The sequence below is a fragment of the Gallinula chloropus genome, assembly GCF_964237585.1.
Source record: "Gallinula chloropus genome assembly, chromosome: 5".
In the NCBI taxonomy this organism is placed as follows: Eukaryota; Metazoa; Chordata; class Aves; order Gruiformes; family Rallidae; genus Gallinula; species Gallinula chloropus.
In genome coordinates, this window is record NC_140090.1 from 31,421,274 (window position 1) to 31,448,774 (window position 27,501).

The 27,501-nt window shown below is 42.9% G+C and overlaps 2 protein-coding genes across 2 annotated transcripts; one reads left to right on the plus strand and one right to left on the minus strand.

The window, feature by feature from the left end:
- Window positions 1-1,116: 1,116 nt before the first annotated feature.
- EEF1B2 (eukaryotic translation elongation factor 1 beta 2) lies at window positions 1,117-4,904 on the minus strand. Its single transcript, XM_084264888.1, has 6 exons — window positions 4,770-4,904; window positions 4,283-4,405; window positions 2,904-3,027; window positions 2,581-2,647; window positions 1,811-1,936; window positions 1,117-1,307 (listed from the first exon to the last, which is right to left on the minus strand). Exons 1-6 carry the CDS (start codon window positions 4,847-4,849, stop codon window positions 1,153-1,155), a joined length of 675 nt encoding a protein of 224 aa, XP_084121014.1. The 5' UTR covers window positions 4,850-4,904; the 3' UTR covers window positions 1,117-1,152.
- A 472-nt stretch (window positions 4,905-5,376) lies between these two features.
- NDUFS1 (NADH:ubiquinone oxidoreductase core subunit S1) lies at window positions 5,377-19,585 on the plus strand. The gene is made up of 19 exons (XM_084264926.1): window positions 5,377-5,495; window positions 6,259-6,326; window positions 6,552-6,643; window positions 8,122-8,229; window positions 9,373-9,449; window positions 9,542-9,623; window positions 9,733-9,863; window positions 10,548-10,733; window positions 11,149-11,283; window positions 11,688-11,802; window positions 12,524-12,669; window positions 13,315-13,443; window positions 14,822-14,951; window positions 15,159-15,319; window positions 16,870-17,024; window positions 17,586-17,761; window positions 18,497-18,631; window positions 18,840-18,912; window positions 19,245-19,585. The coding sequence occupies exons 2-19, from the start codon at window positions 6,263-6,265 to the stop codon at window positions 19,334-19,336; spliced, it is 2,187 nt and encodes a 728-aa protein (XP_084121052.1). The 5' UTR covers window positions 5,377-5,495; window positions 6,259-6,262; the 3' UTR covers window positions 19,337-19,585.
- The last annotated feature ends 7,916 nt before the right edge of the window (window positions 19,586-27,501 follow it).

Here is a 27,501-nt window from a genome sequence, read left to right on the forward strand (position 1 = left end):
GCCAGAGCTAAGAGAATTGCCACAGCAGAGGGGCACTGTGCATTAACTGCACGCAGCATGACGCCCGTCCTTTACGAGTGAAGTTTATGGAAGGCGGGAATGAAGCCTGCGATTAGACTCACGGTCAGTTCTCAACTTCTGGCAGGCAGGTTGTTTTTTACTGAGACTGGTGGCTCTGAGCTTCAGTTTGACCCTTGAAGGAGGAGAAGCAGGACATGCTGCGCCAGGTAACCGTGCACAGCTGCTCTGTGACACAGAGAACAGAACGTTGCTTCGGCTGCTGCTGTCAGGCTTTGGCTCCGAGCTCAGCGCGACCACCGCGGCGCACGGTGCAGTTCCCGTGGCCACGAAACGGTCGGTCCGCCGGAGACGCCGCCCGCCTCAGCCCAGCAGCAGGCCCAGGCAGGCGCACCCGCCCGGCGGCGTTACGGCTCTGCCGGCTGCTGGCGTCGCACCGCTTCGGCAGACACGTGCGTCCTGATTGGCTGGCTCTTCCAGCTTTGAAACGCGTCACAAACCCACCTAAGGCGCAATGAGCCGCCGGCGCCTTGCGGCGGGGCGCGCCGCCCCCTAGTGGTCGGGAGGGCACAGCGCCGCAGAAGTGCGGGGCGGTGGCAGCGCAGGGATCCGCCCCGCAGGGGAACGCGGCGCCCCGTTGAGAGAAGCGGGGAGGCCCGGGTCGGGTACAGCGCCCGTTACCGTGCGTGTCCTCTTCCGTGCTCTGCAACTCCTCTGCATCCCCACGGCGGGAAGCCGGGGTGCGGCTTTCCCCAACAGGCAGTTAATCAAATCCTACACCGGAGTAGTTTGCTCTACTGCTTACCCAAGAGCAGGTATCTGCCCTTTGCCCCAAAGCCATCCCTCCTGCCCCAGGAATCACCCTCATTTCCAAAGACACACTTCTCCCGAAACTGAGCTTAACGCCACATAAACATTAAATCTGGGTTGATGGCAAATGTAAGCTGCTGCTTCTGCTCGAGCTCCCCCATACTACAGCAGGGTGTTGGAACAACCCCGAAGGTCAGTTTTAGCTTCTACCTTACCCATCAACCAAATTTTACACTTAGGAGTCAGATTATACCCCAAGATTTTGAATCACACACAGACACAGTCCAATTTTTGCAATTACATTTATTATAGATCTATCAAGACTTAAATCTTATTGAAAGCAGCTACATCCATTGATTGTACATAGTCTTCAAAAGCCGTTATTCTCTCTTCCAGCATGTCTGTCCCAACTTTATCATCTTCCACAACACACTGGATCTGGAGCTTTTTGATACCATAGCCAACTGGCACAAGCTTGGCTAGAGGAAGAAAAATGGTATTTAGTACTCCTTGATTGGCAGAATCCCTGAAAATCAGGTCTAAGGTGAAACTGACTGAAGTAGTCAGCAGGGATAAATAAAACCCACTTTGTTCTGTATTAGAGACTGCTTAATCAACAACCCAGCATTGGCTATGAGCTGGCCAGAGGGTTTGGTTTTGTGGTACCTCCCCTCCCCCACAAACTAGTGATGTGGGTGCATGATGGGTGTCTGCCAGCTGCATCAGCAACTGTGCCAGGAGACGCAGGATAGCAGAGCCAAGCTGCAATGCTTTTAGATTTCTATCTGGAGCAGCCTGGCCACAGCACCAATAGACCTTTTCAACTGCTGCAAGACACTGAAGTACCGCAGTGTCACAATTCCCCCTCCCCCCAGTTTTAGCTACCCACGTTTTCACAGATCAGCAGTGACCACGGCTCTACCTGCTCAAGACAGGGAGAGAGACCACACCATCTCCCACTTTACAATGTTCTCCTACTTACAAGATCCCCAGACCAAGCCATCCGCCTGAATGCTTCTAACACACTCCTCCAGCTTTGCCATGTCAGTCTCATCATCCCAAGGTTTCACATCAAGTAGGAGTGATGACTTGGCAACAACAGCTGGCTCTGGGGGAAGACAATCACCATTAAAAGCTTGGAAGTTTTCAGAACCCATACTTGCAAGCTAGCTTTACAAGAACAACTTTTCCAATTTCATCAACAAGAACATCCTCACAGAGCTGTGACAGGCCTCCTGCATCAACACGCATTTCAGAAGTATTTAAGCTATGCACATGTCAATGTTCAGGATGGAGACAGGTACATTCTTCTGAAGCAGGTCTCCTAAGAACACACAGTTGAAGCAGCAAGCATTGTTTGTTACACAGGAACTCCTTTTCAGAGGATCTGAGAAGGAGCTTAAGGCTGTGAAACAGTTTATCTTCCACAGAGGGAATACTGCAACTGCTACGGTTTTTAACAGTTCCAGACCAGTACCTGTGGAGGGACTTGGGTATTGCAGCTTTTGCTCTGAACTTTTAAGAGCATGCTGGGGCTCCCTCTGAGCAAGACAAACCAGTCTGTCTCTTCAGCAGGACAAAAACCATGCTGAGGTTGCCATTTGTTATGGGCAAAGCTAAGCTCAGGGGCAATTCAAGTGAAGCCAACTGCTTCTGTCTCATTCCAGTCAAGTTTATCTATTCCAGTTAATTAGTGTTTCTAGCCATCATAACCAAAGCATAGGAAGTTAGAAAAGTTCTTGGTAGACATACTTTTGGACTTCTTTGATTCATACTGGGCCAGACGTTCTTCCCTCAGCTTCTTTGCTTCTTCACTTTCCTGAAAGAGGAATCTTGTTACAGAGAAGCTCCATACCCCCACATATTTAGTGCCTTACCAAACTGACTGGATCTACTCAGGCAAAAACAAATCATCACAACTGTCAGCCGAAAGATGGTGATTTTTTGTTTTACTCATCATGTAACCAGTCAAAGCTAAAGCAACACATTCCTTTCTAACCCTGAAGTTTTCACTTTCCCATTTACATACCTAGTTATTTCTAAAAACCCCAAATATAATACAAAAGGTCAAGTACCTCCTCATCATCAGATCCAAAAAGATCAATGTCATCATCATCTTTGCTATCTGTGGCTGCACCTGTTGTATCCTCAACATCAGCTGGACCGTATTTCCCCAAAGCCTTTTTTACTCCGGGCAAGCTGAAAGAAAAAGGCAGATTAAATGTCAATACAAATACTGACAATTTGTCAATGAACCCACAGATGCACCCATAGTAAAAATGTTTTGTCACAAAAAAATAATACCCTAATTCTGCTACTTAAAAACAGAACCTCCCCAGACAATCCCCAATGCTGCAGGCTACTAGTTGAGACAGCAAAACCCAGATTCAAAGACTGTTCACCTAAGATGACATGATCCTGCCCAACGTTGCTGCTCCAGCTGAGTGTATGGATAAGAATAAGCTTTATCAGAATAACTTATCTGCAGTATGTTTTGTGTAGGAAGAGTTATTGGCTGCTTCTTCTTTATGCTTCCCTAAAAATGTTTTACTTTAAAACCCAAGAGCTACAGAAAATACATTGTTGCAAGGTAACTGATAACTGATCCAGTGACTAAGTTTCAGTGAATGCTTTACACTGAAAGCTAGTTGTCAACAGGAGGGACCAGAAACCCATTTAACCTTCTCCTGTAACACATGCTGTTCTGTACTCTTAGAATAAGCTCTTAATTCAGGATCTACTGCAAGTAGTTTCCAGAGTGCACTTTATGAAGCAACTTAACCTCAGTCCCATTTAGCATGATAGTATCTTAGGTAACAGCGGTGATTGAGCTACCCAACTTTATAGGAGTTCCTCCAAATAGGACTGAGACACCTAGAGGAGGCAGTGCAGCCATACTGACACTACCTATGCTGTACCTTTTTAGAGGGGCCTGCAGTCTCCATGGATGTCAATACAGCACCTTTCATGAACACTAAAGTCACTAAAAAAAAGAAAAAAATAAAATTTGCTTTTACATTTCCCTTTCTCTTTATGTGCCTCTACATTCCACATCATTGATTTATCATCCAGGACTAAAAACCTGAACAAATCACTCACTATCTAAGTATTGTATATTTACTTGGAAAGATCCCTGCAATACTTTCTAACCTATTCTGACATAGGCTTCAAGAGGTCAATTACTGGTAAGCAATTCCCAGACTGCAGCATAAGTCATCTGTGTAAGAGGCAATAACAAAACCGAAATTGGCACAATCAGGTTGCCTGAACTGAATCGAGAAGTGTAACACACTGACAGAAGAGGCCTGCTCTGCTTCTAGAGCTGTGCCTGTTCCAACAGCACAGCAAAAGCCACGTGGTAGCAGCGGCAAGTTTTGTCTGTACTTGAAGAGAGAAACCAAGCACTTCGCAGGCCAGCTCGCACGCAGGCTGCATCCTCGTGGTCAAACCTTACCTTGCCTTTTGCTTTTCGTATGACTTAATGTGATTGTACCACCGAAGGGCATGGAACAAGTCTGCGGGAGGTGGGGCACCGATTGCTTCAAAGACCGCTATGTCAGCCTGAGAGGGGACGTACCTGCGGAAAACAAGCCCAAGTTAAGCCACTTCCTCGGTGCGCGCAGGAACGCGCCAAGAAGCAGCAGCAGCAGCCACCGAGTAGAAAGGCGACGGCACCACGGCCCCCCCCTAACCCCCTGCCCCGGCTGCCGCTCGGCCCAGCGGCCGGCACTGCACCAAACGCCGGGAAGGGCCGGCACGGTGGGTTCGGCCAGCCCCGGCGCTGCGAGCCCCGCTGCAGCCTTACGGCAGCGTGCCCGGGCGCTCCCCCGTGCCGCGCGGCCCGGCCCCCCCCCCCGGCTCCCGCCAGGCCAGCGGGCCTCACCGCGGCCTGGCCGGGAGCGCCTCCCCGAGCACCAGCACGTCCCGCGGCCGCCGCTCACCCCTCGATATAGCTCTTATCGGCCAGGAAATCATTGAGGACCCGGAGTCCAGCAGCCGACTTAAGGTCCCCGAAGCCCATGACGGCAGCGGCGCGGCGGACACGCTACCGCCCACCGCCGAGCCCGACCGCCACGCAAAGAGACCCACCAGCCCCTGCGCCGCGCTTATATACCATCGGTGTGCCGCCGCGAACTCGCACGCGCAGGGATCCTTCCGCCAAAAGGAATCGTGAAGTAGTCCCTCACGCGTTGGCCGCCCCGGTGCGACAGGGCGGGACGTCAGAGACGCGGGGGAGGGCCAGAGCACTAAGCGCGGAGTTAGCGCTGAGGTCAGAGGAGCCTTTCGGTGCCACTAACGGTCTGAAACGTTCTTTGCATCACCGACCCCTACCCCCCCCCCCCCCCCCTCCGCGGGCACCAGCGGAAGCTGCCGTAGAAAGGAGCGGAAGGAGAAAGACATTGCCGAGAGCGGCGTGTCCGACGGTGGCCGAGAAGACTCTCAATGAACGGCGGAAATTGCCGAGTTCTGCCGATCACCTGGCGGAAACCCCCGAGGCGTCGAGTTCCGAAGATTGCCGAGCGCTGGTGCCTCCCGCTACGGAGATTGCCGAAGGAGGCTCCGGACAACAGCGGAACGGGCCGAGGCCGCCGCCATACAGGCAGAGGCGGAGGGCAGCCCCAGCAGTAGTGAAGGCCGAGGCGCCTCCGCCGCCTGTCCCGCGCCAGGTAACGGCGGACGCCTCGGCAGGGGCGGCGCCTCCGCAGCGCGGGGGGCGGTGGGTTGCGCCCGTGCCGCCGCGGGCGCCCTTCCCCCGCCGCCGCTCCCGGTGCCCTTGACAGGCTCGGCGGCGGATCGGGGGCTGCCCGCCGGGCAGCGGCGGAGGCGCCTCCAAGGTGACTCCCCGTCTTCGTGCCGCCGGCCGTGCCCTCGGCCCCAGCGCTGTGGTGGAGCGCCCCGGGGCCCGCCCGGGAGCCCTGCCGGCGGGCGTGGGGGCGCTGGGCCGGCCGCCGAGCTGCGCCGTCTGACAAGGCCCCGGCGCCGTCCCGGGGGTGCGGGGCCCGGGGGGACGGGACGGGATGGGGCGGGCAGCGCCCCCCGCGTAGGCCCGCTGCGTGCGGGAAGCTTGCTTGGTTCCCGGCCGCCCCTCGGGCCTTCGCGTTTGTGTGTAAGCACGGTCCGGCTGCGGTGAAGCTGCCCCCGTTCTCTATGGCTGCTCGTCCTTCGTGCTTGGCAGCTCCTGCAGAGCTGGCGGCTTGAGCTGGGGCTGCCGGCTGCGCTGCTCGCAGCGGTCCCCGGCGGCCCCGCTGTAAACGATATGCCGGGTACTCGTAGCTATAAGAAGCAAACTGTATTTTATAGTTTAAGAAACTAATTTCTTGCCTTTCTGCACAGCTGTGTGCATGCTCTCGCGTCTGACACGTACTCTGCTCCTTTAAAATCCGCCTGAACTGCTAAAAACTCAGTCCTATGTTCTCTTCCTTACCAAAGCATCATGCTCCGACTGCCTGCTGTCCGCAGGGCCTTAGCTGGGGTCGCCCCGTCTTCCAAAGCGTGTGGTAAGTGTCTCTAGTTTATGTGCATGGTGTGTGTATGATTTACGTGAGTGTAATTGACTTCTTGAAAGATGTACCTGTGGGCTTTGTTTGCAGCTTGAAATTCCATGTTATTCTGTTCCTAGAACTGGAATTGTACCTGTATAACAAAGTTAAGGAGCATGGGGTCTGATGGCTTGCCTTTGGCAGTAACTGAAAGGTTTTCTTTTCTTTTTCTATGTCTCTTAGGACGTACAACTACGACAGCAGCCAGCAACCAAATAGAGGTGTTTGTGGATGGTCATCCTGTGTTGGTGAACCCAGGAACGACAGTACTTCAGGTGTGGGGATGGCATGCTGAATATTTTTTTTGACTTCTGATCTTGCTTCTTGGCAGCATGTTCTATATAACAACAAAAACCCACCCCCAACCCCCAAACCCTTTGCAATTGTTCCTTGCATGTTTTCGGGGGTGTTTTCCCTGACTGATACAATTCCATGCAGCAGAACCCCTTTGGGGAATTCAGTGTTTGAGAAAGAAGCATCTGGCATGATTGTCTGAAAGGAGATGCATGTAATGTTAATCCCATCTGCAAAATTTTATGCAATGCAGTCAGAGACTTTGATAAATTCTGGTTGAAATTCTAGCTCTGTGTGACCTGGTAGTCTTTCAGAACTTGTTAAGTTTGTATCTTATTAAAGTGGTGCCTCAGGTAAATTAGGACCTGTCTCCTTTTGGTTATTAGTTCTGAGATTAGTTACAAGACTCAGAGTGCTCATCCTTTGCTGTTTTAATTCTTGGTTTTGTGGGAAGAAGTGGAACCTGGGTCTCCCAGCCTGTAGTCACCGTTGTTGCTTTTCAGGCAAAAATTTAGATTGTTTTCCAGTCTAACTTCTTTTTAAGAAGCCATTAAATGGGCATGTGGTATGGTGAGTTAAAGCATTAAAGTACATAGTGTTTATTTCAAAATATTCCCCTCATTCTTTGGATACAATTTACTAACTGATTTTGGCATTAGAATGCCCCCTGCAGGAGTCTAGCATAAAATTTTAAGTGTTGTTTTTATTAACTCTATGATTTTGTTTACATGTGGGTTTTTTTTTTTTTTTTTGTAGAAATCATCAGAAAAATTAGATATTGTTCATTCTTTTTTATTGAAGTGGGTGGTATTTCTTCTGGCAGGCATCACTAGTGCTATAGCATAGATCCCATCAGCTGTGGGGATTGTACATAGGAAGGGCCACCGTTAACTGTCCTCTGGAAATCTGTCATCTCTGTCCACCTGTCTCTTCTTCAGACATGTCATGGAAGAACATTTCTTTGAGTTTGGGCTGCTACTGAAGTTGAAGATTGACTGCTATGCTGCAGCACTTTTATAGAGAGTATCTGTGTTGTTGAATTACTAGAAGTCATTATTCCCATTGTTGTGCCTTTTATAGTTTTTCAGAATTTTCTTTTATGCATTTTCCTTTAAATAGTGCATGTGTTCTTTAAAAAGTTATTTGTATTGGTAGTGTCCTATATATTAGAGAGAATTCACTATGTTCTTGGAGGAAAGAATGAAAGAGAGGTTAGTTCTCATGTCCTCAATTAGTTACAGATTTTGGAAAGAAATTTTTTGTAATTGATAAACTGATATGTTCTTGCTTGATCACTGTTTTTTTTTTACTTATGGAGACTTCTTAACTTGAAATGTTGAATGCATTGTATTCCTGAGGACTAACACAGTTACTCTCCCTAAAATCTGATTGATGGTTTATGAGGTGGAACTGAAGTCTCACTAAAATGTAATTTTCCTTTGTTTGTTGTACTTCACAGGCCTGTGAAAAGGCTGGAATTCAGATCCCTCGTTTTTGTTACCATGATCGTCTCTCTGTTGCTGGAAACTGTAGGATGTGTCTTGTGGAAATAGAGAAAGCCCCAAAGGTACCATGTGTATTTCATAGGATTTGCAGTTTTCTGCTGTGCTTAGGGCCTAGTTTAAATGTTGTAAATAATTGTTTGTATTATCATTAGCACACAAATTGTTGTCATTCAGCTGCATGAGGTAGCTTTTCCCTTTCCCAGTGATTGCCTATGGATCAAAAGCAGTTCTCAGGCTCTTATGGATTATTTTGCTCCTGGACATGAGTGTTTGGTAGCTGTACATTTTCCATCAGATATATTTTCATGTTGTGTAATTCAGGTTTCAGCTGCATATTTTCAGCTGATATTTGACAGTTGTAAACTTAAGATACTGTATGAATTCAGCTGTAGGATTAGTGTCTGCGGGTTTGTTTGAACTTAGAGATTAGTTACTTAGTAGTTTATTTTTTAGTGCATTATGTACAATTGATGTCTGTTGTAAAGTAATAGTTGACTTAATGATTGAACACTGTCTTCAGCAGAATTAAGAAATCTACACAGGTAGTTGGGGCATTTTTTTGCAGTTCAGGATTACACATTTATATTCACATATAAAACTCTTTATCTCACCTCAACTTGAATTCCATAGCTGGATATGTTGGGTTATCACTGAAGATGGAAGTCATGATGGTCTTTCTCATGATGTTATTGAAAAGTAGGAGGGGATTCATTTCCTGAGCAGGAGTTTTTGTTTATCTTGCAGTAATCTTGTGAAGAATTTTATTCCAAGACTTTGTATAGGCTTTGTACAAATAAATGTCTCATAAATGATGCATACTCTGAACTTCAGATATAGAGGTTTTTCAGATCTCTGCTGAATCTTTTTGATTTGCCTTATGTCTGTTACAACTGACTTTCTTCTTGCTAGAACTGCTTGAATTGGAACTCAAAACTGTAAAATCTTCAACTTTAAAAATAAAATAATTTTAACTACCTTAACCTTTTTATACAGCAGATTAATAACAACTGTGGCTTCCAATGACTTCATTGATTGGATTTTCTTTTTTATTTTCTTTTTCCCTTGCAAATACCTTTTCATTTCTGCAACGTGTTAATTCTGACGTAGACATCTGTTATTAATTTGGGGGGACAGGGAGAGTTTGAGGGTTGTGCCGATGTTGAGAAGAGTCACGTGGTGTTCATGCTTGCTTTTTGTGATTGCAGCCAGTTGCAGCTTGCGCCATGCCAGTTATGAAGGGCTGGAACATACTGACAAACTCTGAGAAGTCCAGGAAAGCTAGGTACCTTTCTTTTAGTCTCCTGGAGCTGATGAGTTGTACTGTCTGCTAAATGTTGTGAAGTTGATACTGACTTTAATTCTTGAATCTAACAGAGAGGGTGTAATGGAGTTCCTGCTGGCAAATCACCCACTGGACTGTCCCATTTGTGATCAGGGTGGAGAATGTGATCTACAGGTACAACATCCAATTAAACTGCATAGACTTATGCATTGATACGCTTGTCTTAGGTGGAATTGTGCTTTCCAGCAGCCTGGAAGTGTCTGTTTTCTGTTGTCTGTTCTAGGACCAATCAATGATGTTTGGCAGTGATCGGAGTAGGTTTAGAGAGGGAAAACGTGCTGTGGAGGACAAGAACATTGGCCCGTTAGTCAAAACAATCATGACCCGGTGTATACAGTGCACTCGCTGTATCAGGTAATGTCCTCTGGTTTTCAATGGAGAGGGTACCAAGCAAGCATATTTACATGGGTTTGTTACTCGTAAAAGTAGCACCATGAGGGGCAGTCAAATATGATTTTTCTGTTGTTTTTTTCCCCGGTAGGGACTGGTAGCTGGTTTCCCAAAGCTACCAGACAGCTGTCATACAGGAAATAAGAGAGACGGCCAAAACATGCAAGTTAAATCAGAGCTCTACAGGGCAGAACTGGTCTGGTGTTAGTGCCAGAATGGTTTTTAAAACATTAAGTGACTTCCTGAGTTGCAAGATTTGTTTATAGCTTCTGGTGGCTGTATTTATGCTGTCCTGTAGTCTTGAGATTCCGTACCAGCTAACTTGAGCCAGATGGAAAACAATGTACTTGCCTAGTTCTAGAAAGAACTTGTGCAAGACTTCCCTTGGACTGCAAAATTCAGTGAGCACCAAACTGCTTTCTGATTTAACTCCACCTAGTTTTTGTAGCCCCACCTGAGTGAAATTTTGTAGATGTATATAGTCCTGCATGTGATGGCACTGACTAATGTATCTAACTGTTTTCTTCTTTCAGGTATATGAACTAAGGCTAATGGTTATCTTAGGAAGGGAGATAATGGGTTGGAAAATGTGCTGTGTTGCTGTTGTACGTTCCAGATTTGGTTTTCATTCCTTTTTGCATCTACCAGGTTTGCTAGTGAGGTTGCAGGGGTAGATGACTTGGGAACAACTGGAAGAGGAAATGATATGCAAGTTGGTACTTACGTTGAAAAAATGTTCATGTCTGAGTTATCAGGAAATATTATTGACATTTGCCCAGTTGGTGCTCTTACCTCCAAGCCTTATGCCTTCACTGCACGCCCATGGGAGACCAGGTATGTGTCTCAACTCAAACTGAGGATGCAACTTTCTCTGTTTTTGTCATACGCTCTATGTCAGAGTATGTCTTTCTACGATACCAAGGTTTTTCTATAATTGACACAGCTCATTGAAGAAGAGGAAGAGTATTATAGTTTGTAGACTATTCTTTCCTTATTTTTACTCTTAAAGTGTTTGGGACTCTTAGGTTGTGCTGATTGCTCCATAAAAAGTGTGTACAAAGGAAAATTCAAATTCATTAACTCAGTAATTGTTGAGGGTATTATTTAAAATAACTTTTGAAACTAAGTTCTTGCATGTGTATCTAAAGCTAAACCTACAGCACTTTATTTTTGTTGTTTTGTTTGTTACATAGTCTGTTGCTGCTTGTCTATAGAAAACGGTAAATTGTTTATTTATTCTTCTGAACAGGAAGGTGGAGTCAATTGATGTTCTTGATGCGGTTGGGAGCAACATTGTAGTGAGCACAAGGACTGGAGAAGTGATGAGAATTTTGCCAAGGCTGCATGAAGATATCAACGAGGAATGGATATCTGACAAAACCAGGTGTGTGGGAGGTGTTTGTACCCACATGCACATGTCTGCACACGTTAAAGGCACGCTTTGCAGAGACAGAAGTCTGGAGAGCAGTGCTGACCTCTGGATTCCACTGTTAATATTGTAAAGCCATAGCGAAGAATAATTGGTAAAACACATTTTTAATACTGGAATTGAAGTTACTGAGTTCTTGAATACTTTGATTTCTGTAGCTTTTTTACTGTAACTTTTCTTTGTATCACAGACTTGTTTTCCTTGTTTTTGAGAAGGAAAACTTAAACTTTCAGGGGAAATATTTCTTGTGCTTTTCTTTTTTAATCTTTATATGCTGTTAGACTCAGTCTTAGAAAATATTCAATAAATGCAATTACCCCTATCTTTGCTCTTTAGTAATACTTCTGGTGTTCACTTAGGTTTGCTTATGATGGTCTGAAGCGCCAGAGACTTACTCAGCCAATGATCAGAAATGAGAAAGGGCTACTTGTCTCTGCCTCCTGGGAGGATGTCTTAGCTCGTGTTGCTGGCGTGGTAAGAAAATTTTTAGTGTGTGCAGTGTAAAATTAATTTCTGAAGCTGGACATGGTAAAACTATTTCTTTAAATACAGAGAAGGACTTTTTTCTTGAAGGTTAGAGGGGAGCATTTGACTTCTAATCCATTGTATTTCCACTCACATTTCTCCTTTTGAATATTATTTCCTGTTTCACTGAGTAGACTGAATAACTTTGTCTTATCGTGATTTCATTTGAGGTATTGGGAGAGAAAATAATTTAAATAGGAAACTGAACTGTTCCCTCAGAAATCTAGGAGGAAGCAACTTTCCTGAATTACTCTAATCTATCTGAAGGCTTCCTTAAATTTATTTAAACTATGCTATCACCACTTTTGCCATCAAAGCCATTAATTCTGTATTACTTATATCTGAATTGTGCTTGCCTCTGAGCTTTCTCTGTGTGGTGAATGATTCTGCTGCTCAAATGAAATGCTGCATGACTGCTCTGGATTTTGATTAAAATTTTTCTGTGGGACAAAATAGAATTGAGTAACTGTAATTGAACTTTCCTCAAGGATATTTTTGCCCATGGTAGAGCATCAGGTCTGACACAAAAGCTATTGCTTCTCGGATAATACATTTGCATTGAGTTTACTGCCTGAGCTTGTGTTACGGAAGTAAATGTTTACTTGGGCCAAATGGGAATGTGTTTAGGTGGTTACTGTTGCTTATGTTTATGCTTTCTCTGTCTCTCCAGCTTCAGGCTGTCAACGGGAAGGATGTAGCAGCAATTGTAGGAGGACTGGTGGATGCAGAAGCACTAATAGCTCTGAAAGATCTACTGAACAGAGTAAATTGTGATACACTGTGCACTGAAGAGGTCTTCCCTACTGCTGGAGCTGGGTAAGAAGAGTTCAGGCAAAGTTTGTCTGTAATTAGCATGTTAATAAACCTTCCAGTCTGCAGATCATCTCATGGCAAGGTTCTGAAATGATTGAGGATAGCAATTGCTGATGCATTAGCAGGTTGGGTTTGCATTTACAGTAATAGTTTATAGAGAGTATTCATGGATTGCGAGTGGATACACAGTCTGTACTACAGCTTTACTGTATGTTGGTGCTGCTGCAGTTCTAACAGTAGGTTACTGAAAGCCAGTTACACTGCTGTAAGATGGATAATTCAGTCCATTTGACTATGTCACAACAGTAGTTGTGAAAACGATGGTACGATTACAGCCTTGTAAACTGTGCGATAGCAGAAGTAGTTTGTGAAGGCTGACAATAACTGTAAATATAGCATATACATTGTAATTCTGTAATTACATTACATAATTACATTCTGTAATTCCTTTCATGTTTTGCTGTCTGATAGTCATGAAAGCTCTTACTTTTTATGTGGGTTAATAATTTGGATTTGAGAACTCTCTTTTTTCCCTTTCACTTCCTGAGATGAAAAATTATCTTTAGCATCTAGAATCTTTACCATGTTTTCATTCCTTCCCATTACTGAATTCTCATCCTCTTTCTTTCTTCAATGGTTTTGTTACAGCACAGATTTACGCTCTAACTACCTGCTTAATACCAAGATTGCTGGAGTGGAGGAGGCAGATGTCCTGCTGCTGATTGGCACTAATCCACGCTTTGAGGCACCGCTTTTCAATGCTAGAATTCGAAAGAGGTTTGTGTTGCTTGGTGGTGAATAAGCTTGCAGATCCATCTGGATTTGGTACAGTGGTCAGGTGGAGTGGCGGGCACTAAGTTGAGGACGCTCATGCAGACGGACTCGCTGGGTTTAGTTCACCCTAAATGGTGATACATGTTGTGACGGAAAGACACTGAACCACAGGTTTTTAAAATAGAATTAATAGTAATTTATTCTAAAAAAACCAGAATGCAGATTCAGTACGTCACTTGCAGGTTATTGTTGGATACAATGGGGAATTCACTATTGCAGTTTGGAAGTATGACCACACTGATTACAATCACAAAAGATCCACAAAATACTCTTACTACAACCACTGTGGCTTCCCTAAAACATAGGATCACAGCTCACAAGCACACAAAATATTACAATCACAAAGATCCACAAAATACTCTGCTGCCAACACAACACACAATAAAATGATCTACAACAGTCACAAACCCCACGGTTACACTTGCCGTAGGCAATTAGCTTCCCTACGATCACAAAGATCTACAAAATACTCTTATTACAACCACTGTGGCTTCCCTAAAACATAGGATCACAGCTCACAAGCACACAAAATATTACCCATACGTTAGTCACTCAAAACGACACACTTAAAACATATCAAATAGCCACTTACCCCGTCTCTCAGGTAAGGGTTCCCAATACATTACCTCAGCCAGCCGCCCGGCTAAGGGGGAAGGGTCTCCTCCTAAGGTTGGAGGAACGGCTCCCAATACTAGCTCGAATGCCAGGGCTTTTATTTGGTTCATTTTGCTGATGTGTGTGACAGGATGCAGGGCTGGGCCTGACACCTCCGGCCCTATCTCTTGCATATTCCCATTGTCTTGGCCCATCGAAACCAAATGCGGACCCTTAGGGCTTGTCAAACAGTTTGAGTAGTGGTTTGATTGGGACTCAGGACATATGTTTGTGGAAGGAAGCCAAGGCTTAGCAAGGCTCCATACAAGTTTTTCAGGTTTTGTGAAGTGGCCGCTTCAGTCGGTTTACAACACAACTCAAGTCGGAGCCATCTACACAGCTCCCCATGAGGTGTCTCTGCAGACAAAGAGCTTAAAAGCAGCCCAAGACTGAGTTGTGTATTACAACTCCCCGTAGGCTGCCTGCTCTGCTTAGGCACTATTGAAACCTGTGTGTATAGCTCAGCCTTACACATGTGTAGAAAAAAGGGGGGCTCCCAGTAGCATATAGATATGGTTTGTTCATTCTCCCTTTGACAGTTTAGGTAAGTTCATGGCCTCAGACATTTATTCTTTTGTTACATTAGACAGACACCTCAGATTTTTTGTCTTAGAGATGTTTATTAAAAGCTTGGCTTTTTAAAAATAAACCTGTGCTGTGCTTTCAGCTGGCTGCACAATGACTTGCAAGTGGCCCTTGTCGGCTCTCCTGTGAATTTGACCTACACATATGATCACCTAGGAGAGTCCCCACAGATACTCCAAGACATTGCTTCCGGAAAACACGCGTTCTGCAAGGTACACACAACTTAAGAGTTTGACACTTACATTGCAGGTGTATCGAGTGAGAACCTGAATTCCCCACGTAGGTTTAAAAAGAGACGTTTCAGAACTGTAGCTTTACATGGGAGACTTCTGTAGAAATGACGGGATTTATTACATTATCTGCACCAAGAATTGTCTTCAGATCCTTGAAATGAATTTCTTGATTCTCTATTTGCACAGGTCCTTGACCAGGCCAAAAAGCCAATGGTGGTGGTAGGTAGTGCAGCACTGCAGCGCAGTGATGGAGCAGCCATCCATGCTGCCGTTTCTGCCATTGCACAGAATGCCAGGATGAAGAGTGGTGTTGGTGCTGATTGGAAAGTCATGAACATCCTCCACAGGTTTGCTTTAAAGCCTTTTTTTTTTTTTTTTATTTTGTGGGGTGGGGGCGGTGCAGGGAGCAACTTTCTGGGGCCCACATTGGGCTTACACAAGTTACCACAGTGTATGTGTGGAGATTTCTTTAGATGCATAGATTAGAACCTGCAGGGAATATGAAAAATCAAAATACAAACTAGCAGAAAGTTTTTAATAAAAAGATAGTTCTTTGACCTGGAAAAATTTTGAGGGTCTCAGTGAGATTTTATTAAGCTATTACATTAAATTTTGGAATTTAAAGTTTAAATTCGGAGGTATAGAAATCAAGAGGGCTTAATAATGTACCACAGTGCTCAGTAGAACACACAGCAAACCAGTGTCACTTGCTAAATGATTGCTTTTTATCAAGAGGAAGAAAATTTAAAAAAGGCAAGGGTATTTAAATAATACGGTTTCTTACAATACTCCTTTTACTGTGCAGTTTCTTAACTGAATAGTTAATAGAAAAGCTTCAAAGCTTTTAATTTTAGGGCTTTTGATCTTACTTACTTGGTTTATTGGGATGTTCTTTTAAATAGGCAAGCTTCTCTTGGGGCAGTCCTAAAACTCTGTCAAAATGACAGCCTCAGTAAAGGCGGAATTATTTCAGCAGATGTAGTGGCTCTCAGATTCAGTGACTCCGCAAAACCCTGCTGCCAAAAGCAGCTTCACTGATGTACAGTTAGCACAGCAAGAGCAGGACTTGGTCCTCTGTAGGCAACTTGCTTATAAAATCCTGCTGTTGAAGCCAAAACATTTAATACCAAAGTATGGATGAGTTACAGAACACTTGTGATACCTTTTTTAAACGTGGTTTGGCACAATCTTTCATGTGATTGACTTCTGTGCTTTTGGTGCACCATCCTCTTTACTGTACATGTAAAAAGCTACTTACCTTACTGGAATCTACATGTCTTCCTATGTCAGGCAAATGTGAATAACATTGAAAGATCTGCGTTCTACAGAGAGAATCTTTTTTCTTTAAAATATAATCTTAAGTCCAGCACCTGATTATGCAAAACTCTTTGGAAAAAAAAAGATTGCTAGAAAACAAGAATGATTATTCATTCTTTTAAAAGTATTGTATCTGTTACTAAATTAAGCGATGAAATAGTGGCCTTAAATCTTAGGTGCTTCAGAGTAGCTGGTCTTTCATCTTCTGTACGAGTGCCCTAAATTAAAGGTCTGTTGGGTTCAATTCATAGCTGAAATGTGAACTGTGATGCTAAGTGAGCTGCCTGCCACTAGGCCCTGACCTGGAATGTCTGCCTTACTTTTGCTGTTCCATGTTAAATAGATGAGATTCCCCGTGAAAACTTAAAATGGCATCAGTTTGTCAAACTGCAAAGCCATTTCTGTCAAATACTGTGTCAGGATTTACAGCTGCCTCAGTGCTTCAGTTTTGTCCTATTACTGTTAGAGACCTTTATGTCCCTTTTCAATATTTAGTCAAAAAAAGAAGTCAGGTCTTTTCTGATCGGAGAGGGAGAATTCTGAAATAACCTTTTAAGTCATAATGTGTTTGTTCCTACAGGGTTGCAAGCCAGGTAGCTGCTTTGGATCTGGGTTTCAAACCAGGAGTGGAGGCAATTAGGAAAAATCCTCCCAAAGTATTGTATCTCTTGGGAGCAGATTCGGGTTGTATAACACGTCAGGATTTGCCAAAGGATTGCTTTATCATCTATCAAGGTAATTAGGTGTAAATTAAGAAATGTTGCTGTCTAATAGCTGGAAAGCCTAAATTCTGGCATATTTTTACAAACACATCTAGCCTTTTGATAAATTCTAGCCTTTACTTTCTATCAAGAAGTGGAATTTCCAACACATAACTGAGATGCTGGTTAGCTATTTCTTATGAGTAATAAGCAAATATAAACGAGTTTGGTCTTCTGGACCTTAGCTTCAGACCTGATAGACAAAACGGCATTTGTTCCCAGCTGATCTGTCATACCAAAACATTCACTAGGCATCATTGTTCCAGGAGCCCTCTCAAAGCTGAGTGACTATAGAAACTGAACTACCATTTACTTCTGCTTGTAGTTCATTTGTTCTCTCCACAGTGTTAGGCAAGTGAGACCTCAGAGCAGCAAGCCTAATAGGCTTTATGTTGCTGCTTAAGCTGACCTCAGAAACCCCTTTTTTTTCTGGGAACACAGAAATTCTGTATTGTGCTAGTAAAGGATTTCTTTTTATTTTGACTTACACATGTCTTACGTGGTTGTGTACTGTTTCCTCTTGCTGTGTATTTAGGACATCACGGGGACGTGGGAGCTCCCATGGCTGATGTTATTCTCCCAGGAGCAGCGTATACAGAGAAGGCAGCCACGTACGTGAATACAGAGGGTAGGGCCCAGCAGACGAGAGTAGCCGTAACGCCACCTGGCATGGCAAGGGAAGACTGGAAAATTATTAGAGCTGTCTCTGAGGTACTGTTGCTGTTACAAATTGCTTCTAGTACTAGTATACTGAGAGGTTAAGTTCCTTTTACACTGAAGTGCTCCCACAGAAGAGATACATTTTTAGGGAAGTACATGAGTGTAGCCCTAACAAGTAACGTTTTGTATCGAATCGTTTGTTAATTCTGTGAGTTGAGCTGTACTGTTTCCCTTTTGAGGACCGCACTACTGTTGTAGCTGCTCTATGCTGTTGAAATGCACCAGGGGTGAACCTCTGCCTGCAAATTCTGCTGGGCTTCATGAAGTGCTTTAGAGGAAATGGGCAGGAGGAGGCAGTTTGTTTTTTAGAAAGGAAACAACGTGAACTCCGAGGACATGATTTGTTATCAGTAGATAAGGTCAAATATGTGCTTACTGGTCACTGGGAATAAGATGCACTGATGGTTGCATCAACTTTTCTCTCATTTGGTGGTGAGCTAGGGAAAGTACAGGCAACATCTATATGGAAGGAGAAGAGTACTACTTGTTTTTTTCTTCCTTTGTATAGCAAACAGGACAGCCTACTTTTGTAACATGGTGAAATCTTAACCGCAGGCATCAGCAGTCCAGCAGCACACTATGACTTTACTTTAGTTTCTACACTAGCACTGTATTCAGGTGTGCAGATTTTTCCTGATTTTACTTTAGGTATGTTAACGGGTTGCTAATCTAAACCACTGTGTATCGTTAGGCTCAACTGATGGTATTTCTTCCTGTGAATCTCAGATGGCTGGTATGACCTTGCCTTATGAGAACCTTGATCAAATTCGGAAGCGTTTAGAAGAAGTGTCTCCGAATCTGGTCCGATACGATGATGTGGAAGAGGCCAACTACTTCAACCAGGCGATTGAACTGTCCAAGGTAGGCAAACATGAAGCAGCCAGGCATGATTTAGTGCTGCTGCACATCTTGATGGTTTTTAAAGAAATGGGCCTCCATAAGTCAGCAGTACAAGCAAACTTGGAGCTGCACTAAATGCAGAATTAACTAAACAAACGCTTTGGTAATGAATTCCTATCATAAAGCTAACCTTTTTCTTTTTTTCCCTTTCTTCCCTTTTCTGCCACAGTTAGTGAAGCAACAGCTTCTTGCTGATCCTCTTGTTCCACCTCAGCTCACAATAAAAGACTTCTATATGACAGGTATGTGTAGTACGGCCTTTCCATTCTGAAATCAGCAATACATTTTACTGAGCTTTACAGTATGCCTCTCCTGAGACATTTAAAGCTTTTCACTAAGATATGTAGGACTTGAGTCTTTTGAAAAGACGGAATATTCCAGTAAAATTATATGGAATTTGCATAAACCCCAGACTATTGGACTGTATTTACAACTAAGCATTTTTCTTTATCCTGTTTGCATGCACTGCTGTGGTAAATATCTTTTCTGTTGTGTCTGTGTGTAATTTTGAAAATGAATAGTTAACATACTGACAAGTGGGTTTTTATTTGCTTGGGTTTTGGTTTCTTTACAGATTCAATCAGCAGAGCCTCCCAGACGATGGCCAAGTGTGTGAAGGCTGTTGTTGAAGGTGCCCATGCAGTAGAAGAGCCAGCCAGCTGCTAGAGATTAATCAGAGTGTTGCCACCTCCATCCAAATATTTGTTGCAGTTAACAGCTGTGACCGGTATTTTTTTTTTCCAAAATCTATTTGCTTGGCTGTTTTATTTTCCTCCATTCACATTTTCATCACTTGAAATAGTCCTATAATATTATAGGGCTGTCATTGTGTCCAAGAGAACGTGCAGCACTCACTGTACCCAGAGGCAGAGTACATGGTGATTGCATACAAATAAATTATAATGCTAAACCGTCCATTACCCGTGTAATTCATGTAGCTCTCACTTCGTGCGTGGAAAGAACTTGGTAAGCAACTTGGACTTGGTAAGCCTTGATTTGCAAGGAACAAGTCTACATGGCAAAAGTACCTCTTACAACCTTGTATCTTAATGTTAAGCCCTGGTGTGAGTGTGAACATGCTATGTTTGTACTTTCAGAGCAAGCTGTCCCTCTTTTGAGGCACAATGTCAGATGCACCACTGCTGTAGATGTCAGTGTGTTCCTCCATTTCATTTCAGTTGAGAGACTACTTACAGAGGAAATAAAAGTAATTTTTGTGGTGAAAAGGAAAAGCAGTTTTCACACAGCTTTCTCACACTGAACTGCTCAGAAATGTAGCAAAATGATAAAGGCCTTTAGCTACACTGGTTCAAATACAGAAAAGATCCGAGAACAGTTTTTCTGTGTGCTCATCTTTTTATAGCAAACTGGGTAATGGGGTTGTGTGTGGGCTGTGTTGGGTGTTATTGTGGGTTTTTTAAAGCTTCAAGAATTACTTTGGAACAGCAACTCTCTTCTCTGTGTTGGTCAATGTAAGTTTGGAAGAAGGATAGCTCCCCCTTCAACAGGCTACTAGAGTAAGAAGATTTAGAGTAGTCCTTCCAGGAGTCACACAAATGGGAACAGTATCATCAAGCCATTACTTCCAACTTTCTTGGAGGGAAGGGGAGTTAATTTTGCATAAGGAAAAGCTACATTTTCCAGTGTAGAGTAATACTGACTGTGTGAAAATGCTGCTATAGAAGCCTTAGCTTTTTAGCTTTATAAAATTGTTTTCTTCTTCTATGCTTGAAATTTTTGAGTAACAGAAAGTAATTTAAAAAACCACAAAACACGTGTTTTCCTTCTGCCCAGGAAGAACTCTCTTCTGGCCATCCTGGTGTAGCCAGTGTCCTTATGCTTGCTGAGTCTTAAATGTTGGGCATCATTCGACTCAGCCTGCCATCTTCCAGTTACCAACAGGGTCAGTTCATTCAGGTATAAAATCAAGACAACTATTAACTTTATTCAGATACTACTATGTATGTTAATGACACATAAAGAAATAGTCTGTTTTTAACGTGGCAGTTCACAGGACCTCTCAGTGTGTATGTCCACATGTGTGACCAAGTACAGGATAAAACTTTGCTGTTGTCCTTGCGGAATGTTACTTTGTCAGGAGGAAGTAGGGTTTATGGCAGGGATATAGCAAAACAAGAATGTGAGAACATATGCCAAAGGCAAAGCAGTTGGCTCTTCTCACAGATGGTAGGTTTAAGAGGAAAGGGTGTAAGTTGAATCCTACATTCAGTCAAACATTTAGTTCTCAGGTTCCTAGGATGAAAACCTCAGGGTTTTTTTCCTGAAAATCCATGTTGTACAAAACCAGAGGAATAATTTCAGCTGTGCAACGTTAGTTATCACTTCTACACTTCAAAACTTTCAAAGGTTCAAAAGCTTACTAAGAGTTGTTTTGGGTCCCCCTCCCTCCCCTCCAAAAATATTAGAGCAATATTTCACTCCGGGACCTCTGGTACACATCACTTTTTGGGTTTCTTTGGAAGCTTTGCATCCTTCTGTTAGTGTATACAGGAGATCCTTATTTCTATTCAGAGAATGCCTGGCCCTTATTGTGAAGGACCAAAAGGGTAAGAAGTTCCTGTGGTGCTGTCTGCCCTGCTTTTACCCTCTTCCCCACCTAACTAGTCACCAAGTATTGAACTTTTCAGCCAAGCTTCATAATAACACCAAGTCTCTCTACAAATGTGACCGTTGGAAACTAGATAGTAAAGAGATATCTAAATTAGCATTCTTATCAACTGAGTTTACAGTGTAGGCCTTCCCTTATCTCTTCTGTTTGTTCTGGCAGCTGGACAGTCAGTTTGCATGTGGACTTTCATCCAGCTAGCAATAAAAGGGTAGTTAGGGGTCTGCAAAGGAATGGAGGGGGTGTCGCCAAGGCAAAGTATTGGAACAGAAATGTACAGAACCAGGGCTATTCACACAACTTAGTGCTGTTTAACTGCTAATTTAAAAAAAAAAAAAATTAAAAATGCTGCTACTTGCTGGTTCTGAAGCTGTGACCTCAGCTTAAAGCAGAGTATTACAAGAAAGCAGCACTGAAGAGCTGGGATGATGGGAGATCAACATACTCAGAAATATTATTCTTGACTTGATTACTATCTAGGGGACACGTTGCCTGTACAGTCAGGTCTGCTGATGCAGCTGGCCTCCCAGTGCAGTGTTGGTGGGCACACCTACCCAGCCTGCTGGGGTAGGCTGGGGGTGGTGGTGGTGGGGTGTTTGTTGTACCTTGTTTTAAAGCCAAGACCAGAGCCGAAGATTTAATTCCCCAAGTGCAGCCCTAGTACCACCTGGTGGCCAGCTGGCAGCACTTCTCACTGGCTGCACCACCGCTTTCGGTCCAGCAGCCTTCACCTCCCTCCTGCCTGCACGAAGGTGTCTGGGAGAGAGGGATGGGTTCTGTCATTAAGTAAGTATCTTCTTTTCTCAACACCGTGATCTGTAAGCACAGCTCTTAAACGCAAGCAGTTCGCCCCAAGCCTTGCCTTTATGTAACCCTGTCTTCAGCACACAGTAGGAGGGAGTGGAGAAGGAAAGCCACGTGTTAATTCAGGGTAAAACCCTGATAAATTTTCAAGCAAGCTTAGACCCTGGTAACGCCAGCAGAAAGATTAAAGAGAAACAAACTTTATCAAAACATATTTAAGCATCTAAGTCTAAAGCTGTAATTTTTTAAAACAAGACACTTCTAAAAAAGAGCCTTGTTCAATAGTAAACTTCCTGGAAGCACCAATATCCCATAGGTACATCCCTACAAGTCCAGAGGGTCACTGCTTTAAATCCTGGACAATTTAGTGAGCTGCTTCAATAAAAAGCAACCAGCAGCTGTGGTCCCAAATGGATGTCAAGTCAAACTGAGGTGTGGTCTCAGCAAGACTGAAACAGCCAACAAAACTAAGCCATTCATAAAAAAAAATAGGTGTAACTGACTCATTTTTTGAAAGTATTTTGAAGTGTAGCTCAAGGCAGAGAAAGAAAGGGTCTGTAGCATTTCCCCAGGAAGTAAAAGATTTAGGATCAATACCTCTTCTGTGGCTGATACATTTTTGCAAGACGGTGGTTGCTATTCGCTTGGTTGGGGGAAGTGCTGTGTATTACTGCTGAAGCTGAGAGAAAAGCAGCTCAGAGTCACAGAGCTGAAGAAAAAGCAGAGCAGCAGACCGGCATCAGGCTTAGCACAAAAAGGTAATAAAACCTCATCCCCATCTCCACAAGGCTGCTCCTCATAAAACACTCCAAACAATGGCTAAACCAAAACATCATCTCCCAAAACAAGACAGTATCTTAATAATGACATGTTGTGTTGTCATTTGAATATGCAATCAGATGAAATCACCTTCAGTGATGAAGGGCTGAAAGTCTGACTGACTCTTTCAAGACACTGATGAGACATGAACAGAGAAAGCCCTGACCAGAAGAGGACCTAATTGTGACTGCCATCATGAAAAAACAGCAATAGGTAAGCAAGCAGGGAATTAATGGTAAACACCTCAAAGCTAAGGACTTCATTGTCAACTGAAACAAGTTTTGTATCAGGACACATTTTATGGGGTAAGTTCTGCCAGTTACTGAAGAAGTTGCCTTGCCCAAGAATCTCTTTTTAAATTCCTATTTAAAAAATCCCCAGGTTTTATCCAGTGGACACTTCACAGTCACGTGTATTAAACAATGGAACATCGTCTGCAATGTGTCCCAAAGTACCTGGGTATCCCCAGCTCCCCACAGCTGGGCACAACAGAGGAACAGCACAGGGTCACAAATGACATATAAACCCTTGTGATTCAAACTCCCCATGAGTGACTCCATCATCAGCAAAGCCTTCTATGCTAAACACTGTTAATACATGTTTTCTTCTGGCTACACGCAAGCATCCATTCACAGTGCCTAACGCTGAGAAGCAAACTGAGCCTCTTTGCACAGTAACACACAAGAGCTGGCAGAGACATCTCCTCATTCTGATGCTAATACTGAGTTTTGAGTATACTTTAAAAGAAAAGTATTTCTTGTCATCTTCCATACACCTGTGTCATATTTGAAATGGATGACAACTGGGCATCAGAAAGAAATACACTAGAAGCAAAAAGCTTCATGTATAAAAAACAGTTTTCAAAATTCACTGCTAATTAAGCATTATGCTTTGGTATCAGCTCAACTTCAACCATTTTTGAAAAATCCTGTCCTGCATACTTTTCATTTCTGAATTATCCATCACACCTCTGAAGCATCTTACACTGGCTACTCTCAGAAGACTTAAGAGAGCGCTGATTTGGTCCAGAGTGGGAACTCTGAACTCTCCCGTTTGCAGTGGTGACCAAGCCCCACTCTACCCTGAATGTAAACTAATAACTGAACTAATAGCACAAAGGAGGACTGGTGATGAAGTGTGAAGCTTCCCAACTGCTACAATTACAGTTAATGAAATATCAATAGACAGAAGCAGATAGTAAAAATACAGCAGCATACATTGAATTAACAGTGGGCTGCCCAGTAAAACGGGACTGTATCAGAGCACTCTGCTGGGGCAGAATTCTGTTCATCTTTTATTTGAAGAGGTCTCCACAGATGCCCATCACGTACTCTGGAAAACCTTCCTGCAATTAATAGCCATACTATTTTGTCTTTGCTGAGCTTTAAGAAGACAATACCATTTCCTTAATGCAAATTGTAATATACATTGATAATGAAGAAGAGATTAGTTAAGTCTTAGTTAATTACTATTTTCAGTACAGTTCCCTATCAATTAATTATATTATCATGCAATTGCTAGCATATATCTGTTCCCAATTGGTTAAATACTTCTGCAGCTATACTCCTGAAATCCACAGCAAAATTCCCACTGCACCAATAAGCGCTAATGAAGCCCCTAAGACTCAGGAGAACACAGGCAGTCTGCTGTACTTTGTGTTGCTTTGCTAGCATTTACAGCTTTAAACTCTGTTCTACGTATGGTTTGTCCTATACCTTCAGCTGTGCTATCTGCCACATAGAAGTGCACTAAGGCATGGGTCTGAAGGAGTTTAGCAACTGAATTTATGCCATGACTTGGGTGTATTTGGTTGAAAAGAATCCTCAGACTGTAGACAATGTTTTTAGCATAGGGACTCTGATGTTTGGAAAAGGGGAAAAAGCCATGCTGGCTATCAAAGACATTCTGCAGCAGACAGGGCAACCACAATTCAGATATGGTTGTGACAACCACTGCAATAAAACTTCCATGTTAAAGAATTGTTGAAAAATTATAAGCATTTTTCCATAATACTGTTATGCTGTGCTTTAATGGTTAGCTTGACCCCTGAACTTACCACAATTAAATCAACCAATACCACATAAAACTGCTGCTCAAGATACTGCTTAGAAGAATGCATCTAATCATCATTTGGGGTTTTATTTGTCACCTTTTTCAGTGTTTACACACCTAAAGACAAGACCTTCTATACAAATGTGGCTCTATAGAAGTCTTTAGTGACCTCTACACTCTGGAAAGTTGATCTTTTCCTCCACAATATTCACCTTCATTTTAAATAAATTGCTGATCCTGTGTCCAGCATTGGAAGACACTGGAACTGTTTCCCCAGAATGTATGTGTCTTTCAAGGAATATATACCAAGATTATAAATTATACATTACAACACTATTTGCTGAAAACCCCAGATGCCTCACCACACACAGAGTCTAAGTCACAGTCAAGAAATTAATTCCTGAGGTCTGCACTGGGGTGCAGTATGACCTTGGGAGATGGTCTAGGTTCACTCCTCAATGCAGCCTCCTCCAGTAACTGGTAGACAACCTAAAGCATCTGTTCTGTTACTTAGTTTATTCACTATGTCACCGTGCTCTGTCTCTCTAACACCAGCACAACACACCAGCAAAGCATGCGTCATCAGCCAGAAACTAGTGATTTAGGAAGCATTGGTGCTCTTCAACCACTCTGTGCTCAAACACACAATGACTGGCTGGAGTGGCCTGTCCAGGGATGCAGCCACATTAAGTCAAGGCAGCCAGACTATTCTGAAGTGAAGAAAGGGAGTTTCCAGACTACGATTCTTCATGTTGTACAGGGGATGTTTCTTGCCTTGGGTTTGCACATAATCCTTGTACAGGGGACTGAGCCAAATTTTCCCTCAAACATTATTTCAGAGCACTGCTCTATCAAAATTATGCGCCTCCCAACTTAAAAGTCTTGTCAATAAAGAGAAATAAATCTTCCTTTAAATTCTTTTCTTAATTCTGCCTTACTAAAGCTAGCAGACTTTGCTCCTTTAGAGTGTTCCTGTGTAACATTTTGTTGTCAGCAAAACAGTTAAAGTAACATTTGCAATTTTCAGTAAGTTAGGAAAACCAAATCCTTTTAATCCTCTCAGGTAAATAAAGTTTTGTTAAATAAATTCCTCCATCTGTAACATGCAGATTTCAACTTCTCTGTTGAGTGATTACACAACAGTCTGTGTAGGTAACAGATAGTGAGTTTTTCCTCTTTACTTTGTCCTCCATAAATAGGTATTTGGGGTTTTTTGGTACAAGACACTAAAAGATACACCATTCCAGTTTTCTTACTCCAAGCAAGATTAAAAATGTTTTTCTCCTCCTTCAACATTAAGCTCCTGGCTTTGCAATTAACACACACCAAACAGATCTCAGTAGAATTACACATTTTGGTGACTTCCTATGCTGCATGTTTAAATTTAGGCATACAAGCAATCCAATTAAAGTCAGTATCTGCAAAGTCAAGCACATAAGCCAAAGAAAGAGTTTAATCACGTTTCTGTGTTCAGGTTCTCAAGTGCTTTCACAGCTATTTCTCTAGCATGTTATCTCATCTGCATCATAGTTAAAACAACATGCTAAGATTCCCCTCAGCACGCCATACAGATATTCTCAAGAGTACCACAGAAAGACCCAGTTCAGTCCAGTTGTTCAGGCTCTGCCTCTTCCTAAAACACCGAATGTGTCTTAACAGTGCAATAAAGAGAACTAACTCGAATGATAGTTGAATTATACTAAGTTACAGTTAAAAGTAGCAGGTTGTTCACTGTAATGTAACAGTAGGTACAGGACATCACTCAGTGCAGAAACTTGAATTTGGTACTCCAGCAAAAGCCTCCTGACTCGGTAAGAGTTTTATGTAAGTAAGCATTGAGCAACTCTTCAAACACTTCTGAATTATTGATCAGGTCTGCAAGCACTTGCAAAACTGGGGTCTAAGAATTTTTATTTATTTATTCAGAATAAAAGAGAAGGAACTATTAGTTTACAATGCATTTATTGAATTCCTGAATCTACTAAGATAATTTATTCCCAATACCTCAAAATAGTTTTTCTTTTTAATCATCCCATATATGACCAACATTTGTAATACCTGTCATTCCTGTAATAAATTTTAGTTATAGAAGTATTTTTTCTTTGAATATCTTACCAAAAGAATCATTACACTTCATGCTCCAAAGCATGCAGTAATGACTGCTAAGATTATGAAGTACCGTAATTATCACATTACTTCTATATAAAACACAAAATCTTTTAAAATACAATCCAGGAGCAACATATTTGATTTTTTTTTTGTTTTCTAATATCAGAGCAGAATAATGCCTTTAATGGATTAATAATCTGATAGAGAAAAACACTTCCTATGCAATAACTCCATAGAATGCAACACTGGATTATTAAAATGTGTCAGGTAGACTGACTATTATTAAAAACAATTCCCACTGAACAAAAAAATACACTGTTTGACACAGACTAGCTGATTCTTAATTAAAACTTTAATTCAAACAAATTTATCTAAATAAATAACCCGCTATAAGCACACAAACCACGGTCACTATACTAAG

Coding starts and splice junctions, on each gene's coding strand:
- EEF1B2 (XM_084264888.1), bottom strand. CDS start 4,849: ATGGGCTTCGGGGACCTTAAGTCGGCTGCTGGACTCCGGGTCCTCAAT. Junction 4,406..4,769: donor GATAAGAGCTATATCGAGGG/GTGAGCGGCGGC, acceptor TGTTTTCCGCAG/GTACGTCCCCTCTCAGGCTG. Junction 2,648..2,903: donor TTGGATCTGATGATGAGGAG/GTACTTGACCTT, acceptor TTCCTCTTTCAG/GAAAGTGAAGAAGCAAAGAA.
- NDUFS1 (XM_084264926.1), top strand. CDS start 6,263: ATGCTCCGACTGCCTGCTGTCCGCAGGGCCTTAGCTGGGGTCGCCCCG. Junction 9,624..9,732: donor GTGGAGAATGTGATCTACAG/GTACAACATCCA, acceptor TGTCTGTTCTAG/GACCAATCAATGATGTTTGG. Junction 18,913..19,244: donor AAAAGACTTCTATATGACAG/GTATGTGTAGTA, acceptor GTTTCTTTACAG/ATTCAATCAGCAGAGCCTCC.